The 19,229-nt window shown below is 42.0% G+C and overlaps 1 protein-coding gene across 2 annotated transcripts; it reads left to right on the forward strand.

The window, feature by feature from the left end:
• Positions 1–1,846: 1,846 nt before the first annotated feature.
• On the forward strand, positions 1,847–7,744 carry TMEM215 (transmembrane protein 215). Of its 2 annotated transcripts, none has more exons than XM_030832677.2 (2): positions 1,847–2,512; positions 2,761–7,744. In XM_030832677.2, the coding sequence occupies exon 2, from the start codon at positions 2,816–2,818 to the stop codon at positions 3,521–3,523; it is 708 nt and encodes a 235-aa protein (XP_030688537.1). In that variant the 5' UTR covers positions 1,847–2,512; positions 2,761–2,815; the 3' UTR covers positions 3,524–7,744. The 2 variants fall into 2 exon arrangements, with proteins under 2 accessions (XP_030688537.1, XP_060157010.1); XM_060301027.1 differs by having other exon boundaries at positions 1,848–2,512; positions 2,758–7,744.
• Positions 7,745–19,229: the final 11,485 nt, after the last annotated feature.

A 19,229-nucleotide genomic window follows, 5' to 3' on the forward strand; every position in this document is an offset into this window, starting at 1 on the left:
GTGGCTAGGGACATAAGAGGGAAATCAGGATAGAAAGACATTAGTAAAGGCAAGGGAAGAGAGGGCTGCAAGAAGGTAAGTGTGTTCGATAGTTGTGGCACATGCTTCTGGTTGCTTCTCCAAGATTCATTGTTCTCTTTTTCCTCGCTAACAAAACCCTGATTTTTTTTTCAAAGTGGCAATAAATCTGGTCCAAAAAACCCCCCAAAAACAAAATCTTGATTTCCCGGGTTCCTTTGCACAGAGGTGGCCCCTATGACATCCTTCTAGACAATGAGATATAAGCAGATGTCTATCTATTTAGTGGGGCTGCCAGGAAAACAATTATTTTCCTGATACAAATGGCCAAACAGCTGGCATCTCACGTTTGCTCTTTACCTTTTCTCCTTTCTTCCTTCCTTCCTTCCAAAATAATGATTCTATGTCCAGAGGTACAGCAGCTGTCTAATGAGCATGAGTACAAGAGACACACAGTAGATGCTGGAGTGGAAAATTGAGTCTGATTCCTGACCCACTCAGTGGAAAGAGTGGGAAACTTGGGAGTCAGCCTTGGACTCCTACTGCCATCTCACTTCCTTTGATGCAAGACACTTGATTGTACCCTTAAATAGTCTTCAAATTCACTTTCTTCTGACCACCCCACTAGCCCTGCATCGTTCAGGCCCGTGCCATGTCTTGCCTGGCTTACTGAACTGTCCTCCTGCTTCCACATCTACCCTTTCCAACCCGTCCTCTAACCTGCTGTCAAACATGGAATACTTTTATGTTGATCCCTGCTTAAAACAACACCAAGACGATTCTTCACTGCTTAGTGGATAAAGTCAAAGGTCCTTAGCCCCACAGACAGGCTCTTTATGATTCGGCTCGTGCTTTACATTGATGATCACATACTATGAAAGTACATATTTCATCCATTTTGTGAACCAGAGCCGTGTACCAAGCATTGCACTAGGAACTTTACATTTATTTAGTCCTCATTATGTTTGTTCCTTCACATATTTGATAACAATATTCTCACTTTACAGATGGGTCAACTGATTCTCAGAGAGGTTAAGTCACTTGCCCAAGAACACATGGCTAGTTTAAGTGGGGAAGGCCTGGATGTCAAAATTCTTTCCACCAAGGCAGGGCCTTGACATGAAAGAATGTACCATTCCCTCCCCCTTCCACCCCTGCCCCTCCACGTCTGGTTCCTCAATATTCCCCATCTGCCCTAAATGAGCAGTCTTGTTGAAGAACCCAGCCAAAGCCAGTCTTGCCCCTGGGGCCAGAGGAATCCAGCCCCTGATGTGGTGGGGAGGAGACAGGTTCTCCACACCAGCGTCAGCAAAGGACAGAATCGCGCAAAGCTGGAGCTGCTTCGCGGGCTGGGCGGCCTGATCCTCCCAGTCAAGGCCCCTCCTTCTCCTTGTTAGATGGGTGTTGGGCGCGGGGATGGGGTGCCGGGGATGGGGAGCCGGGGCTGGAGAGCCTTTCTCCTTTCACCCAGCCGGCGTGGCTGGCACCACGGCCGTGTGGGAGTAGGATCCGAGCTCCAAGGCCACCCCCTCCAGGATCCAGAGCTGTAAGACCAGGCGGAAGGACTCTGGTGACTCCCCCAAGGCTCGAGCAAGACCCGGCTGACCACTAACTCAGTCTGGGCGCTTCCCGTGCGCTCCAGCAACGCAGCCCGCTTCGCTGCTAGAGCGCTTTTGCGCGCCACTGCTGCCCAGCGCGCGAACCCAGAAAGGTCGCGGGCAGGAGGACCCGGGAGGAATGCAGCCCTCCGAGCCCTGAGAGCCTCGACGTTCTGAGACGGGCGGTAGGGGAATCTCTGGGAGCTGCCATAGGTCGGATCGGGTCACCCAGATCTATAACTGGAGAAGGATTCAGGTCCCCGAGGGGCATCTCCAGCTGGCGCCTCTGGGCCTCGGACCGCGGACTCGGAGCCCAGGCTGTCCCGTGGGCAAACCGGCCCGAGTTCCAGTCTCCGGCACGCGGCAGCCTCGCACCCCGGACCCTCCCGGGCACGGAGCATGTCCAGCCGCCTTACTCAGCCCTCACGGGCAGCGGCGGGACGAACTCTGGCTGCTCCAAGCACCCCGACTGGACCCTGGGCAGCCTCTTCTGTCCGGCTGGCCTCTCCCCTGGGTTTAGCCCCCTCGCGCCCCCGCGCGTCCTTCTTTGTTTCTGAGCTTGCTCTGAAAGTGATGTAACGAGGCCAGACTCGCGCGCCGCTTTCCCTCTTTCCCAGGCTAAGTCCTTCCTCCCTCCAGCACCCGGCGCTCTGCGCGCAGAGCTGGGTGCTGGCCTGCGCCGCCGCTCAGCTCCGAAAGCCCTGGAGACCGACGGGCACTGCTGGGAAAGACAAGCTCCCACGTCCCACCTCCTGGATGCAGAGTCAGTTGGAAAACCAGGCTTTCCTTCCAGAAACAAGGGAGAGAGCCGAGGAAACAGCTGCTGTGGAGGTTTCTAAGGAGACTCAAACTGGTGTTTTTTCCCCGCGCTCCCGGGAGACGGCAGGAAACCTCAGGTACGGCAGTGACCCCAGCCTGTGGATGACTATATGAGAGAGAGGCAGGGGCTGCAATAGTAAGAAGGAGACAGATAAACAGAGAAAGAGAGAGAGCAACAGAAATAGAGGGAGAAACAGAGACCAAGACTGACAGACAGTAGAGTGTCAGACACAAAGAGTAAGAGAGATAGTTGGTGGTTGGGAAATGGACTTGGGTGCTTTGTTTTGTTTTGTTTTTAACCCAGTGCGTTTTCCTCTGACAGTAGGGAGGAACATTGCTCCCTGGCTAGCAGGCAGTCCGCAACCTGGATGGAGTGAAAGATGCGGCCTGATGACATTAACCCGAGGACTGGGCTGGTTGTGGCCCTGGTGAGTGTCTTCCTGGTCTTTGGCTTCATGTTCACTGTCTCTGGGATGAAAGGAGAGACTCTGGGAAACATCCCCCTCCTGGCCATAGGGCCAGCCATCTGCCTCCCAGGCATCGCAGCCATTGCCCTGGCCAGGAAAACTGAGGGATGCACCAAGTGGCCCGAGAATGAGCTGCTATGGGTCCGCAAGTTGCCCTGCTTCCGGAAACCCAAGGACAAGGAGGTGGTGGAACTGCTGAGGACCCCTTCAGACCTGGAGTCGGGCAAGGGGAGCTCAGATGAACTGGCAAAGAAGGTGTGCCTCAGGGGGAAGCTCCCCCTCCAAGGGCAGGGCGAGGTGCCTATGGTCAGCTCCATCACCACCCCCACACCCGCGGAGGAAGGAGAATGCCAGAGCCGGGTCCAGAGCGGGCATCGGGAGGAGCCGTCCAGACACCTGGATGGCTACTGTCCCTCAGGCAGTTCCCTCACCTATAATGCGTTGGATGCCAAGTGCTCAGCCTGGGACAGGTCTGAGTGCCCTGAGCCTGAGGACAGCATCTTCTTTGTGCCCCAGGACAGTATCATCGTTTGCTCCTACAAGCTGAACAGACCCTATGAAAGATACTGTTGTTACATCAATCAGAGCCAAGGCATATGGGACCATGAGACGATAGTCTAAGCTTTGCATACAAGGGTCACTGTGTTAAAAGCAATATGACCATACTCAGCTCTCAATGGAAGGAAACTGCCCTGCTCCAACAGCCTTCACACTGTTAGAAACTGACCTGGTATGTGATGGGTGTGCAAGCCTCCGGTGCCTGAGAGCCATGTAAATAGGCATGTTGGGGACACATTTTAGGGAAGGATGATGAAGGTTAAGGACACTTGAAGAGGCAGTGGGTAGGAAAGGAAGCAGTTCCAATTGCTTTTAAACAATTTAAACCATGTTGGATGTTTTGTAAAATAACCCAGAAAGTGCTACCGAGTACCTGCTGAAAGCAAGATAAATCTAGAGTGGGCTGCAGATACCAGGCATGAAATGATACGTGGACTATTCATAGGGAAACTGAGCTGCTTTCAGTCTAAAGAAACTGAATGAAAAAACAATTCAGTGCTTCATTGTATGAAATGATTTTCGTCTGGTGAAGCTTTTCACACTTAGTATTTGCTGAAAGAAAAAAAAATTAAGATAGAATAGCTACAAACCTCCTAAGGTGCAATGGCTATTGGAGAAAGGGGAGTTAAAGACAGTTGAATTATGTAATTGAGTTTTATGTTATTATCTTCAGACAAGACCAGGGATTTTAAGTAAAGCAAAATAAGTGTGACCAGTTGTGTGAAAAACTAACATTTTTAGATGGTTATGTTACTTCTGAAACTCTTCATTTAATTTGACTTACTGGGTCTTTATCTGAAGTGTTTTTTAGCATTTACTATCATTCATGTATAATTTCCTCATCAGGTGCAATATGACTTGATGTAATATTTTCATAGATTAGAATTTGTTTTCATCAAGTCAAAATGGATTTTACATATATATACAAGTGTCTTTAACGTTTCTGGGAGATGTTATTACTATTCCTATATGCCTTTTAAAATTTGAAGTCTGTGACGTCAATACCATTAGTCTTGAACTTTATGCAGAATTTACATGAAATTCAATGGTTAAATTTCTGAAAATGTCATTATTTGTACACTTGTTCAACACTCCCAAAGACTGTAAATGCCAATGAAACAAGAGTTAATCCACTAGATTTAACTAAAGCCCAGTTTTTATTATGTTCACCTGATCAGTGAACATTACATGACAAAGGTCTGTTTTATTTAATTTTTTGCTGCTGAGAAAAAAAAAATCACAATGGGATCCTAAAATGTATTTCCTACTTCATTTGCTCACTGGCAATCAACCAAAATACCATTTGATCCCTGCTGAAGAGAAAAATTAAATTATATATAGAAATGGTGGTATATTTCATTTTAAAGATCAGGATAACTTTGCATCCTTCAAAGAATGATTTATTTTTTAATGATTGTATAGTTTCAGCCACTTTCTCCCAAAAGGGGTGAGCACAAAAATTTTGGGCATACCTCTTTTGCGTATTTCAGATCCAACTCTGTAATTCTTTAAGTGTGGCATTTATTCTGTCTTAAGAATTGTGCCCTTAAAAATCATAATTTTCTAATCAAATTCAACATCAAAATTGTAATTTTATTTTACTATGACTTAAGTGTTGGAAAATGAGATGTGTGATCCTGAGCAAATTTTACCTTCTTGCACCTCAGTCCCTGAAATGGGAAAAGTGGGACTGACTGACACCAGATTATTTCTGTCATTCATTCCCAGTTTGAATATTCTCTGGCATTATGTCAAAGGCACTTTATATTTTGCCAGGAAATGAATTACAGCAAAATGCATGCCAAGGTTATGCAATTCATAATAACAATTATGCAACATGGATTGAATTCTTGTTGCTATTCAAAAGAATTTTGTAGATGTATGAAAGTGGATTTGTTTTATTACCAAATATTATTTATTCAACAAAATATACTTCTGGGAATAAAATGAAGATGTTAAGGGCAAAATATTTTTAAGAAGAAAATTTTCAATATTAGTATACCCCAAATAATCAAATACATACCCTTGTACTAAATGTAATTTACTTTGCATTTGGAATGGAGGGAAAATAGTTTCCTAAAATCACAATACCTCTTAATAATTCTACTGCATTTTGAAAGATGGAAATCATGTTTCTACGAAGGTAAAAATTATTGGATAACTCTTAGGAATAAAAATCTTCTCTAATTTGTCACTTGTGGACATCTTTAGAGGTGAGGAGATAGCAAGACATCAGAGAGAGATGTTCACGCAGACTCAGCAAATTCTACACAGGGTCTGAAAAGAGATGGTTGTAGTGTCAGGTATGGTTTGGGGTTTGGAAAAGTTACTTTCTGATTTCTTCAGTTCAAACTCCTTGATACCATACACACACACACACACTCCAATTTCCAAATCCAAAGTCAACTACTAGTTTAGAGAGATAGGGTATTTTATTACATTTTCAAGTCCTATTTCAGAAGAAACTTTAAGTTTCTTCTTCCATCTACCTACTTAAGATCCTTAAAGTATCTAAGTATGCATTTGAGGGAATTTTCTGCAGTGCTAACATAATGGTGTGCAAGTGCTGAGCTGGGAGGCTTAACTTTGACTGGAAAGAATAAACTGTGTGATTGTGTGTGTGAATTTTTCTTAACATCTTATATTAAGCCACCCCCACCTAACACGAAGCAAGGTAGCCTAGTGCCCCACATCAACACTTGTTAAGTGCTATTCAGGGTAAAACTGTCATTCTTTTGAACAGAGGTAGAAGAGAAGAGAAAGGGGTCTGAGCTCTTTAGAGGAAAGCAGAGCAAGCAGTTCATTCCAAGCAACAGTGTTAGCAAATGGTTAACATGAACAGAACTGACATGAGTATCGTTCCTGGTATCCTTTAAGAGCATTCAGACAGATATAAATTTAACTCAGTATTGGTTATTTTTTATTTTCTGTTAATCCAATTAGTCATTTCAACTTGATTTTAAATAGGCATTTTATTTTTGAAGTCTTCTCTACTGAATTTCTCTTGCTCTATATTCCTATTTATATTGCACACGGTATTCTTTTTCCAAACTGTTTCTTGATTCCAAAGTGTGAATGTAGCCAAGATAGCTAAGCTGGAGCTTATTTAAACAACTGTTTCAAAATTTAGTTTCCACTGCAATCATGGCAAACAAAATCCAGATACAGTCAAGTTCAGGCTCTCTTCCAAGCCCTACTAACCAGCTCCTTTGAGAATGTTTTCAATAGTTTGGATCTTAATAGCCACGGGGCTGGCAAATGTAGAGAAGGAAGATTCATCCTTTGAAATATTTTTCCCTTTTGTTATCTCCAACCTCTACTTATTTATTAGTATCTCCTTCCTGTGTCTACAGCATCATTTATTTGGTGAATTTGCTGCTTTACTAGTACTTTATAACATTAAAGAAAATGTTTTTGAAAATACACAGTCCCACTATCCTAACAGAACTACTATATTTCCATTTTAGTATTGATATATCTTCCAGGCCTCCCCCACCTTACATATTATAAACGTGCTTTTTTTCTTTTCTCTTTTAGTTATATCCTAAATATGTTTTCATGTTTCTATGCAGTGTTCCTAATTATCACTTAACAATTGTGTAATATGCCATTTTAGTGAAGTACCATAATTTATCATGCTGTTCCTTACTGCTAGCCAAATATCGAGTGTTATAGATGGTTTCGTTGTTTTTTCTTTTTTCTATTGTTGGTAACACAGCTACACTATTTGTCATTTGCCCACAGAGGTGAAAATGTACATTTGAAAAGCTGTCTCCTTATAGATGAGAGTGAGGAGGCAGAAATGTGTAAATGGATCAAATGCTCAAATTGTTGGTTTTTTCTTCACTCAGATAGATGCAAGACATAGGCTAAGAAACAAAATGATGCTTCTTCAAAAGGTCCCACATCAGGACCAAAGCCAGTATTTTTAAGAGTGAGATGAGACAGAGCCAGTATTTTTAAGAGTAAGATGAGACATTTCCCCAGTTAAGATACTACTCGTGTGTAACTCAAAATCAGATTACAGTGGTGTCAATCTTCAAGAGCATAATGTTGAATAAGCAAAATGAAAAACAGATGTAGACATAGACAATAATAATTACTTCGTAATATTTCAAAAGCATTTTCTTAAAGTATCTCATCATATATTTTATAATATATTTAATATGTATGTATATTGTTACCTATTAGTGACTTTCAAATGAACTGAATTTCAGGAATTCAATAGACTCTATCCATGAGTTTTCTATGTTTCAGTTCCTCACTGGAAAAATTAAACTGAAGTTGGAGATGTGGATAAATGCTTGGTTCATCCAAATATCTCAATAAAGGATTGAATTCCATTTAGCCTCTTGTCCAGATAACATAAAATCATGTAAACAGCACTGAGCTAGAGATCATGTCTTTGATTTCTTACCGCCTGCAGGGTCCCTCACTGCATGGACACCCTACAACAAAAGAAGTTTATGCATGATGCTGTCCAGATACTCACACAAATAGCTGGGCACTGATATTAGATCTCCATGGTCTTTGGCAAGTTATTCTTGGGCCTGACCCTTGTCAGAGATCCTTTATTTTTCCCTTTATTCCTTCTCCTGATCCCATGATAGAGCCTGCAGACTTGGTATCCTCGATGACAGACCGAGGCTTAGTGTGCTTTATCCAAAATAAGGTACAGAGTTACAGAAGGACATAAATCTATTAAAACATCTTTTGTGCTGCTCTTTGACAAATCTATCCTTAGAAAGTTAAATATAACAAATATTTTTCAATTAATCACTTTCTTATTTTTCATAGTAATGAACTATTGACTGTGAGACAACTCTAGTCTGAGACAAGACCACATCTGTTTAGAAGAATTAGGCTTTTGAAAATTACCTGCCTGTAATTCAACGTGAAAAGTATGGACAACTACTTCATTGTAAGTGATTAGACCAACTCACAAAGGCCCACCTGGCCCTGTGCTCTTCCATCCTAACCTCCCACCCTCCACAGCAGATCTCTTTTGCTGTTCCCTGACTACCCTGTGGCTGACCACCCTGAGCCTTCGCCCCAACAATCTTCTCTGCCTCAGATGTCCTCCCTGTCTTGGCCCCTCTACTGCTTAATGCCCTAACATCCTTCAAGGGGCAGCTGCCACATCTTCCACAATCCTTTAGATTTTCCCACTCAGAAATAACACTTCTATTATTCTCTGGTCTGACAACATCTCCACCATTTATCATTGTGCATATTAGTTGAGTATGTGCTTGTCTCTCCAACTACAGTGTAAGCTTTTTGAGGGCAGGAGCCACATTTTATTCATCTTTCCACTCCACTCCCCCCACCCTGGGGCACATACACACTCTGCCTTGCTCAGTGAAAACTCTCAATTGCAACATTTGGGTCACTCTCAAAGCCTACTTCCCCTTTCTAGCAGGAAAAAAGAAACAACTCTACCTTGTTAATTTGAATTAAATCAAATTGAATATAGTCAGCAACAATGTGGGTTAAAATAAGCTTCTGTGGGTTGAGACCCTAACTTTTATTTAGCATATTGTTTCTCTGGGGAAACCACACCTTACAGAACAAGGAGAAGAAAGAGATAAACCTTTCCAGAACAGCTTCTCCTCCGTCCATGGCTGACCTGACTCTTCACTGCCTGCCTTCTTCTGTGAGTCATGGGCCGTACTGCACATGTGACAAGAACTGGTGGTCCCAAGAGCACTTGACAACTGAGCTTTTGAATTCCTGACCAGAAAGAAGGTGAATCAATGTACTTGGGGTAATCCTGTAAGTAGGTCAACAAAAAATAATTCCAGTTTTGACTATTGTCTCGCTATTATGCTTCCATCCAATAATTCTTAACAGGACCTTCAAGGCCACCTAGGTATTCTCTTGGTCAGTCTTAGGGTGCCAAGTTGCAGACCCTCACCCTCACCTCTTCTGAAACTTCCATTCTTTGTAAAGGCTGTGAGATGCTCAGAGACTGTGGTTGATGATTTAGAGAAGCCCTGGCTTATTCTGGAGCAAGATGATGACATTGTTCAGCAATTCCTCTGAGCAGTATTTGAGGCCAGTCTTAATAACTTCTGACCCACACAATTTGTCCTGTGAATTTCCTAAATTATCTGACTGGCTAAAAGTGGGATTTAATTTGAGATACTCTTTTTCTTGACCACGCGAACATCAGGTCTCCTTTAACAATGGCAAGAAGGACCTCCTTTGAATATGAGTGGGGAAGGGGGCAGCAAAGGGAAAGCATGGCTATGGAATTGTCAGCACAGGGAGAAGGGCCAACAGTCCCTGATTAAGCCCGTCACTGCTGACGCATCCACCCCCTCCATCCCCTGACATCACCGCTTCTCATCTCTAACAGTCATAAATGCTAGAAAATGTACTAGAGGATACACCAAACAGAAATGTTTTAAAAACAAAAAGAGTAAAAGGAAAAGGCAAGCGAATTTTGATACATTTTTTAAATGGCTAAGAAAAGAAATACACTTAAGAGTGTATTCCAGGGCTTCCCTGGTGGCGCAGTGGTTGGGAGTCCGCCTGCCGATGCAGGGGATGCAGGTTCGTGCCCCGGTCCGGGAAGATCCCACATGCCGCGGAGCGGCTGTGCCCGTGAGCCATGGCCGCTGGGCCTGCCCGTCCGGAGCCTGTTGCTCCGCGGCGGGAGGGGCCACAGCAATGAGAGGCCTGCGTACCGGGGGGGAAAAAAAAAAAAAAAAAAGAGTGTATTCCAATAAGGGCCAAGTTTAGCTAAAAATATCCTGCTGGGCTGAGTTAAAAGGAATATAAAATAGTATCCAATAAATAAGAACAAATTAGTTTAAAAATTACCCAATAATAGACAAACAAGTATAATAAAAACTAGGAAGTTAAAGGAGCATCAAGTGAATGCTGTTAGCCAAAGTATTAGAAATGTAAAGATAGTAAAATTAAATAATTTTGAATTTGTAAATTCAGTCAACATGTCCCACTGAAAGAAGAATGGGATTTCAGATGCGAGCAGTTATACCAAGGCCAGGACTAGGAGCCCAACAACATGTGCTCAGCTGAGGCAAAGACAGGCAAGGAACAGGGCTGGGCTCACTTCTCCTCCCAGATAGGATTTCCCCAAAGCAGGCTCTCATCCTTCAGGTGGCAAAAATATACAGCCCAGAACTGCCACTCCCCCAACAAGCCTGAGGTCCCTCCAAAGCTCACCTCTCATTCTCCAAGCATTAGAATAGAGGTCAGCAGCAAACACATTTAGGGGCAATGGGCAACATCACCCTATAGAGGTCCTAGCTCTTGTAAGCCTTGCCTGGTCTCTGTCCTCCCCATCTCCCCCTTCCACAAGCCAGCCCAGCATCCATTCCTTCACTCAACAAGTCCTGGTTAAGGGGTGGGTATGAGTCGGGCTCTGTGCTGGGCCTGGGATGCAGCAGTGAACAGAACAGACCAAGCTCCTATCTTCATAACACTCTCAGCCTAGCAAGAGGAGGCTGGTGAGCACAGTGATGGTGTCAAGGGCTGAGATAAGGTTGTTACAGCAGCACTTGGCAGGCACACCTAACCCTCACCTTGTTGGGGGAAGGTAGTGAGCAAGAAAGATGTCTAAAATGATCTTACATCCCATTCCAATGTGTATGTGTGTGTGACGGGGTCCTCATATATCCAAGCAATTCTCCAGTATCAGCTAGGTGTCCTAAAACTCAACTCAATTCTGACAGTATCTACCCAGAGACAGCATCAGATACCACAGGTTAAGGGCTCAGTCCTACAAGACTGCCCCTGTTTCCACTTCAGATGTCAGAAACCAGCCCAGGTTGTCACTTGTCCTTCTGATCAAGCTGCTACAGATTGAAGATTCCAAGGACCCCCTCTTGGGTTCAATTAATTTGCTAGAGAGGCTCACAGAATTCAGAGAAACATTTTACTTAGTAGATCACTGGTTTATTATAAGAGGATATTACTCAGGAACAGTCAGATGGAAGAGATGTATAGGGCAAAGTACGGGGAAAGGATGTGGAGCTTCTATGACCTCTCAGAGAGTACCACTCTCCCAGACCTCCCAGACATGTTCACCAACCTGAAAGCTCTCCAAATCCCATCCTTTTGGGTTTTTATGGAGGCTCCATCACTTAGGCATGATTAATTAAATTATTGGCCATTGGTGATTGAACTCAACCTCCAGCCCCTCTCCCTCTCCCCTCCCCAGAGGTCAGAGGGGTGGGACTGAAAGTTCTAACCTTCTAATCACATGATTGGCTCCCCTGGCAACCAGCCACCATCCTTAGGTGACCTAGGAGCTTTCCAAAAGTCACCTCATTAACTTAATGAAAGACATCTTTATGGTGCTCACTTAGGAAATTCCAAGGGTTTTAGGAGCTCTGTGACAGAAATCACAATATCACAGATCACAGAGGGAAAATGTCTGACATGAGACCTGAAAAATGAGTAGGAGGTAGCTGACTAAAGAAAAGAGGGAAAGAGTGTTCTGAGCCAAGAAAACAGTACATATGAAGACCGAGAGGGGACAAAGAGAATGATACACGTTTGTTTGGAAAAATGCAAAGGATCACCAGATGGCTGGAGAGGGGGCCAGGTGGGGAAGGACATGTCATGGGTTGAGACTCTCCTCCCCTACATTAAGGCTTTGCTGGCCCCAGAGACCCCCATGCTGGACTGTCAGAGATGGAAGAAAGCTTAGAGATAGATAATCCATCAGCTTCTTATTTCACAGAGAAAGAATCCCTGGCCAGTTTGCTTGTCTCCAGCACAACATAAGGAAGGAAGATTAGACTCACCTTGACTAGAGCTTACAGGTTTAACTGAATTCTACCTGTAAGAAGAAATAATTCAACAAGCAACTGTTTGGTTTGGTTGCTATTAAAAGGTGAGGTTCTTTTCCAGGGGACAAATAACTAATCAGACTAAGCAGTCCCCCTTTCCAAACTGTTGTTTTGCTATTGCATGGACTAAAATAACTTGGAGCTCTTAAACAAAAATATCTGATATAAACCCAGCTTCTAAAATCACCATCTCTGTGATACTTATTATTATTATAGACAGATTGATACATGGGAAAAATTTTTTCCATTGTGGACAAGCCAACAATAATCATGATGTTAACCAGATTTACATCTGTATGATCAAAATTTTCTGTGCCTCCAAATGTCCCTAATTTTCCCCTTACCTCATCTGCCTGGAACTCAGGTCCTTTGTACCTCCCAGCACAGATACATCTATCATTGTCAACGAGTGTCCCATCGAATGTTAGTTCCTTGAGAGGTGAATACATGTTACAGAATAAAAGGTTTTGGTAGTCAGACAGTTTGGGAATTGCTGGGTTAAACCAAGATAAACATATTTTTTTACTGTCTGTATCCCTAACACTCAGAATAGGACCTAGTCCAGAGTGGGCACTAAATCAGTACGTACTGAATGAGTGAATGTAGGATTCAATAAAGCCATTTACTCACGTGCTCTGTGACATCCAAGAAAGGGACTCAGTATGCAGCATTCCCCTGGGGCTTCCCTCGGGACTAGTATTCTGTGAAACATACTTTGTGAAATCTTGCCCTAATTCCTAAACCTTGAAGCACTAATCCTGACTAAGAAGCCAAATTTCCAGAAATCAGAAAGAATGAAGGGTCAAAGGAAAGAGGGGCAAGTTACATAACCCCTAGAATTACCCTCATTTTCTTGGCCCTTGCCCTTTACCCACGAGCAGTCTCCCCAATAAACTGTGCTTCCCTCCACAGGGAGAATTTGGGTAATCAGGGCAAAGATGTATCTGCCGGACATATTTTACCTCCAGATGTTAACTTTCCAGGTCCCCAGGTTTGCCCAAGGAGGGTTGCCAGGTCCTGCCTTCAGCTCCAAAATTGAATTGGTCTTAGATACCAGAAACTGGTGAGGAGTTTTGATAAGAGTTCTAAGAAGCTTTATGATGCAGAAGTAGTGTTACAGAACCAGCAACCCATGGGAAATTGTAATCCCAGCCTCCCCTATTCCCACCCCAGAAGACCTTGAACCAGCATTCTCACCGTCAACCAAGACCTGAGCAAATGGTGCTTTGTGTCCACCTAGAGGGGTGGGATAGGGTGGGTGGGAGGGATATGCAAGAGGGAGGAGATATAGGGATATATGTATATGTATAGCTGATTCACTTTGTTATAGAGCAGAAACTAACAGACCATTGTAAAGCAATTATACTCCAATAAAGATGTTAAAAAAAAATTAAAAACAAACAAGAATGACCTGAGCAAATACCATCAAGGTAGGCCAGTGGTTCTCAAACTCTAGCATACATCAGAGTCGCCTGCATAGCTTGTTAAAATCCAGATTGCTGGGACCTACCCCAGAGTTTCCTATTCAGTGGAATTTACAGTTCAGAGAAATTCTCAGGTGATGCCAATGATGCCAGTCCCTGGTTGCTTCCTCACCACTACATGTTCTTTCAATTGTTTTTTTCTTTTCACTTGTCAGTACATTCATTTTTTTTAATCTTTATTTTATATTGGAGTATAGTTGATTAACAATGTTGTGTTAGTTTCAGGTGTACAGCAAAGTTATTCAGTTATACATATGCATGTATTGGGTTGGCCAAAAAGTGCCTTCGGTTTTTAAGTAAGAACAAGACACATTTTTCATTTTCACCAAGAACTTTATTGAACAATGTATTCACTTCTGTTCCACTACCGTCTGCCATTTTTCAGGCAACTTCATAATTCCATCTTCCCAAAACATTTTATCTTTTTGAGTAAAGCACTGGTCCAGGTGCCTTTTACAGTCTTCCAGGGAACTGAAATTTTTTCCATTAAGAGAATTTTGTAAAGACCGAAATAAATGGAAATCTGAAGGTGCAATGTCTGGTGAACATGGTGGATGAATCAGAACTTCCCAGCCGAGCTGTAACAGCTTTTGCCTGGTCATCAAAGAAACATGTGGTCTTGCGTTATCCTGATGGAAGATTATGCATTTTCTGTTGACTAATTCTGGATGCTTTTCGTTGTTTGTCACTTTCAGTTGGTCTAATTGGGAGCAGTACTTGCTGGAATTAATCGTTTGGTTTTCTGGAAGGACCTCAAAATAGAGGACTCCCTTCCAATCCTACCATATACACATCACCTTCTTTGGATGAAGACCGGCCTTTGGTGTGGTTGGTGGTGGTTCATTTCACTTGCCCCACGATCTCTTCTGACCCACATTATCGTACAGTATCCACTGTTCATCGCCCATCACAATTTGTTTTAAAAACAGAATGTTTTCATTACGTTTAAGTAGAGAATTGCATGCAGAGATAAGGTCAAGAAGGTTTTTTTCACTTAACTTATGTGGAACCCAAACATCAAAGTGATTCACATAATCAAGCTGGTACAAATGATTTTCAACACTTGATTTGGCTATTTTGAGTATGTTGTCTATCTCCCACGTGGCATAACATTGATTGTTCTCAATTAATGTCTTGATTTGATCGCTATCAACTTCAACTGGTCTACCTGACTGTGGAGCACCATCCAGCAAGAAATCTCCAGCACGAAGCTTTGCAAACCACTTTTGACATGTTCGATCAGTCACAGCACCTTCTCCATACACCGCACAAAACTTTTTTTGTGTTTCAGTTGTGTTTTTACCTTTCTTGAAATAATAAAGCATAATATGCTAAAAATGTTGCTTTTTTCTTCCATCTTCAATATTAAAATGGCTATACAAAAATTCACCAATTTTGATAAGTCTTTTTTTAAATGCACGCTGATATGACAGCTGTCACATACAATCTAACATAATTGTTTCAAATGAAGTTAAAGACAACTAAGTGCTACTAGAGCCATCTTATGGAAAAAAATGAATGAACCTTTTGGCCAACCCAATATCTATTCTTTTTCAAATTCTTTTCCTAGTTAGGTTATTATAGAGTATTGAGCAGAGTTCCCTGTGCTACACAGTAGGTCCTTGTTGGTTATCTGTTTTGAATATAGCAGTGTGTAATGTCAATTGATTTTAAAGCCACAAGCCCAATGCACACCCACGGGTCCAGCTATGGCCATGCAGTAGAATTTGGATATAATGCCTGGTACACAATAGGCACTCAGTAAATAATTTGATATAGTTAATGAATAATTATTTATCTAATCCCTAAGACTGAGGTTCTACTTTGGGGAAGTGTACCCTTCCTTCCCTGAGGTAACTAGAGGCCAGTCCTTTACCCGAACTTGCTCTGCTGGGCTTGTGAACCCCTCCCTGCCTGTCTCCAGATCTTGCAGAGGCCATGTGCCTAAAAGCCAGACCTTTTGACTAGCAACAGGAGATAAGAGGGCGCCCAAGTGGGACAGGCCCTTTTTGGACCCTTGAATTTAGACTCATGGCCTGCCTGGTGAAAGCCGACTCCATCATGGTGCAGTTTGTCCCAACCATTCCTGGTTGATTGCTCTCCCTGCCAGACCACTCCTGAGCTCCTAGCAGGACACTGGCTGAAGCTTCACAGCCATTATGGGATCACAGGACAGGAATCTAAACCAGATTCCAGTACAACTTTGAAATAGAGACTTAGACTAGAGATCCTGGAAGCTTTCCCAATCAGCCAGAATAAGGAATGGAAGCTTTCCCAATCAGCCAGAATAAGGAATGGTTAACTTTATTATTTTCTTTTGTACTATTTTAATCAGACTCTGATGGCTAATTTCATTCTTCCCTCTCTGTGACTTGTATTTGTGAACTGTGTGGAAGAGAAAATTGTACTATGGCCCTGGAAGTGCAATATATTCAGGCTCTGATGGATGATGGGGGAAGTAAATTCCAAGAATAAAGATTTTTCTAAGAAATCCAGAAAGAGAAATTAAAATCTATTGCTTATCAATACCCCAACACTTTAATATTCTCCACAATCCCACATTACTGAGGAAGTCCAGGTAGCTGCCTATGTATAGGCACCTGATAGAAGAGTGGCCCATCTGTGCTAAACCACAGCCTTCCTACTCCTTTTCTGTTGCAGTTTCTATCACTGTTTCCCTTGGAAACCAAAGGAGCAACTGCCTGCAGAAACATCTCTCTCTCCTCACTCATCAGTCCCAAGTACTAGCAGCCTGTTTTCTTCCTCATTGAAAACATCTGATGTTGGGGGATAGCGTGCATGTGGGGGACAATATAAAATTATTACTACACTGGGTCAGATAGGTTGTGCATTCCATCTAGTATTCTTTCTTGGATGCTTTCACTTTTCCTCTTCAGTTTATGATATATCATCAATTTCTTCTCTGTGTTGTAATGATTTGTGCACACAAATCTTCTCCACTAGATCTTAGGCTATTTAAAATCTAGGAAAGACATGGGTTTCTTTTTGGCATTCCAAACAGAGCCCTAGCGAAGCCCTTTGCTTGATAAAAGTGAGCTTAATTATGTAATTATTGATTAATATGATTTTAACTCAGTGATGAAAGTTTTAGCATCCATCAATGATTCTTGCCTGAATTGATTATTTCTTTAGTAGTTACTAAATATTCATTTTTCTTCTCTCATTCCACTTTCATCAATTAGAATTTTACCTTAAGAAACAACTCTTCAGGACTTCCCTGGTGGCGCAGTAGTTAAGAATCCGCCTGCCAGTGCAGGGGACACGGGTTCGATCCTTGGTCCTGGAAGATCCCACATGCCGCGAAGCAACGAAACCCGTGAGCCACAACTACTGAGCCTATGCTCTAAAGCCCACGAGCCACAACTACTGAAGCCCACGTGCCTAGAGCCCGTGCTCTGCAATAAGAGAAGCCACCGCAGTGAGAAGCCGCGCACTGCAATGAAGAGTAGCCCCTGCTCGCCACAACTAGAGAAAGCCCACACGCGGCAACAAAGATCCAATGCAGCCAAAAATAAATACATAAATAAATAAATTTTTTTTTTAAAAGTAAAGGGTTGGAGGAAGATATACCATGCTAAACTAATAAAAAGAAAGCTGGAGTAGCTGTATTAATTTCAGACTTTGGAGCAAAGAAAATTATCAGGGACAAAGAGAGCTTTGTGGATTGAATTGTATCCCCTCAAAATTCATATGTTGAAATCCTAAATCCCCAATATGACCATATTTGGAGATAGGACATATAAAGAGATAAGTAGGTTAAATGAGGCCATAAGGGTAGGACCCTGATATGATAGGATTAGTGTCCTTCTAAGAAGAGATACCAGAGGTTCTTTTTCTTTCTCCAAGTATGCTCAAAGAAGAGGGCTTGTGAGAACACAGCAAGAGGGCAGCCACCTGCAAAGCAGAGAGAGAGGCCTCACCAGAAACTGACCACACTTGCACCCTGACCTCAGATTTCCAGCCTTCAGGACTGTAAGAAAATAAATATCTGTTGGTTAAGCCGCCAAGTCTATGGTATTCTGTTATGGTAGCCCATGCTAACTAAGATGGAGGGGTGTTACATAGTGATAAAGAGGTTAGTTCTCCAAGAAGAATAACAATTCTTAATGTGGATGTACCCAACAACATAGTGTTAAAATACATGAGTAAAAAACTAACAGAACTGCAAGGAGAAATAGATAAATCCACTACTATAGTTGGAGACTTACACCCCTCTATCAGAAATAGACAGATCCAGCGGGCAGAAAATCAGTAAGGACATACCTGAACTCAACAACATCATCAGTCAACTGGATATAATTGACATCTATAGACTACTTCATCCAACAATGGCAAAATACACATTTGTCTTATGCTCACATGGAACATACACCAAGATACACTAGATTCTGGACCATAAAACACACCTTAACAAATTTTAAAAAAACAAAATTATATAATGTATGCTCTCAAACCACAATGGAATTAAACCAGAAATCCATAACTAGATAGCTGGAAAATCCCAAAATACATAGAGATTAAACAGTGCATTTCTAAATAATACATGGGCCAAAGAAGAAATCTCAAGAGAAATTTAAAAATATTTGGAACTAAGTAAAAATAAAAACACACCTTATCAAAATTCGTGGGATGTAGTGAAAGCACTGCTTTGAGGAAAATGTATAGAATTGAATGCATATACTAGAAAAGATCTAAAATCAATAATCTAAGCTTATACCTTTAGAAATGGAGCAGCAAATTAAATCCAAAATAAGCAGAAGAAAAGAAACAATAAAAATTAGAGCAGAAATCAATGAACTTAAAAAATACGAAATCAATAGAGAAAATTAATGAAACCAAAAACTGATTCTTTGAAAAGATCAATAAAATTGATAAGCATTTAGCCAGGCTAACTAAGGAAAAAAGAGAGATAAAAACAAATTACTAATACCATAAACGAAAGAAGGGATATCACTACAGTTCTCATGGACATTAAAAGGATAATAAAGGAATGTTATGAACAATTGTATGCTCACAGATTGGATAACCTAGATGAACTGAACCAATTCCTTGACAGACAATTTGCCAAAACTCACACAATATGAAGTAGACAATATGAACAAGCCTATATCTATTGAATAAATTGAAACAACAAAAAATAACTTTCTAAAATAGAAAGCCCCAGACCCACATGGGTTCACTGATAAATTCTTCAAAACATTAAAGGAAGAATTATACCAATTCTCTACAATATCTTTCAGTAGGCAGAAGCAGAGGGAATACTGCCTAAATCATTCTATGAGGCAAAATTACCCTAATACCAAAATCAAAGACTTTAAAAGAAAACTATTGACCAATATCTCTCATGAACATAGATGCAAAAATACTCAACAAAATATTAGAGCATATCTTAACCAATGTATAAAAAGACATACACATCACAATCAAGTGGGATTTATCCTA

This window comes from Globicephala melas, chromosome 6 (genome assembly GCF_963455315.2).
Source record: "Globicephala melas chromosome 6, mGloMel1.2, whole genome shotgun sequence".
Lineage (NCBI taxonomy): Eukaryota > Metazoa > Chordata > Mammalia > Artiodactyla > Delphinidae > Globicephala > Globicephala melas.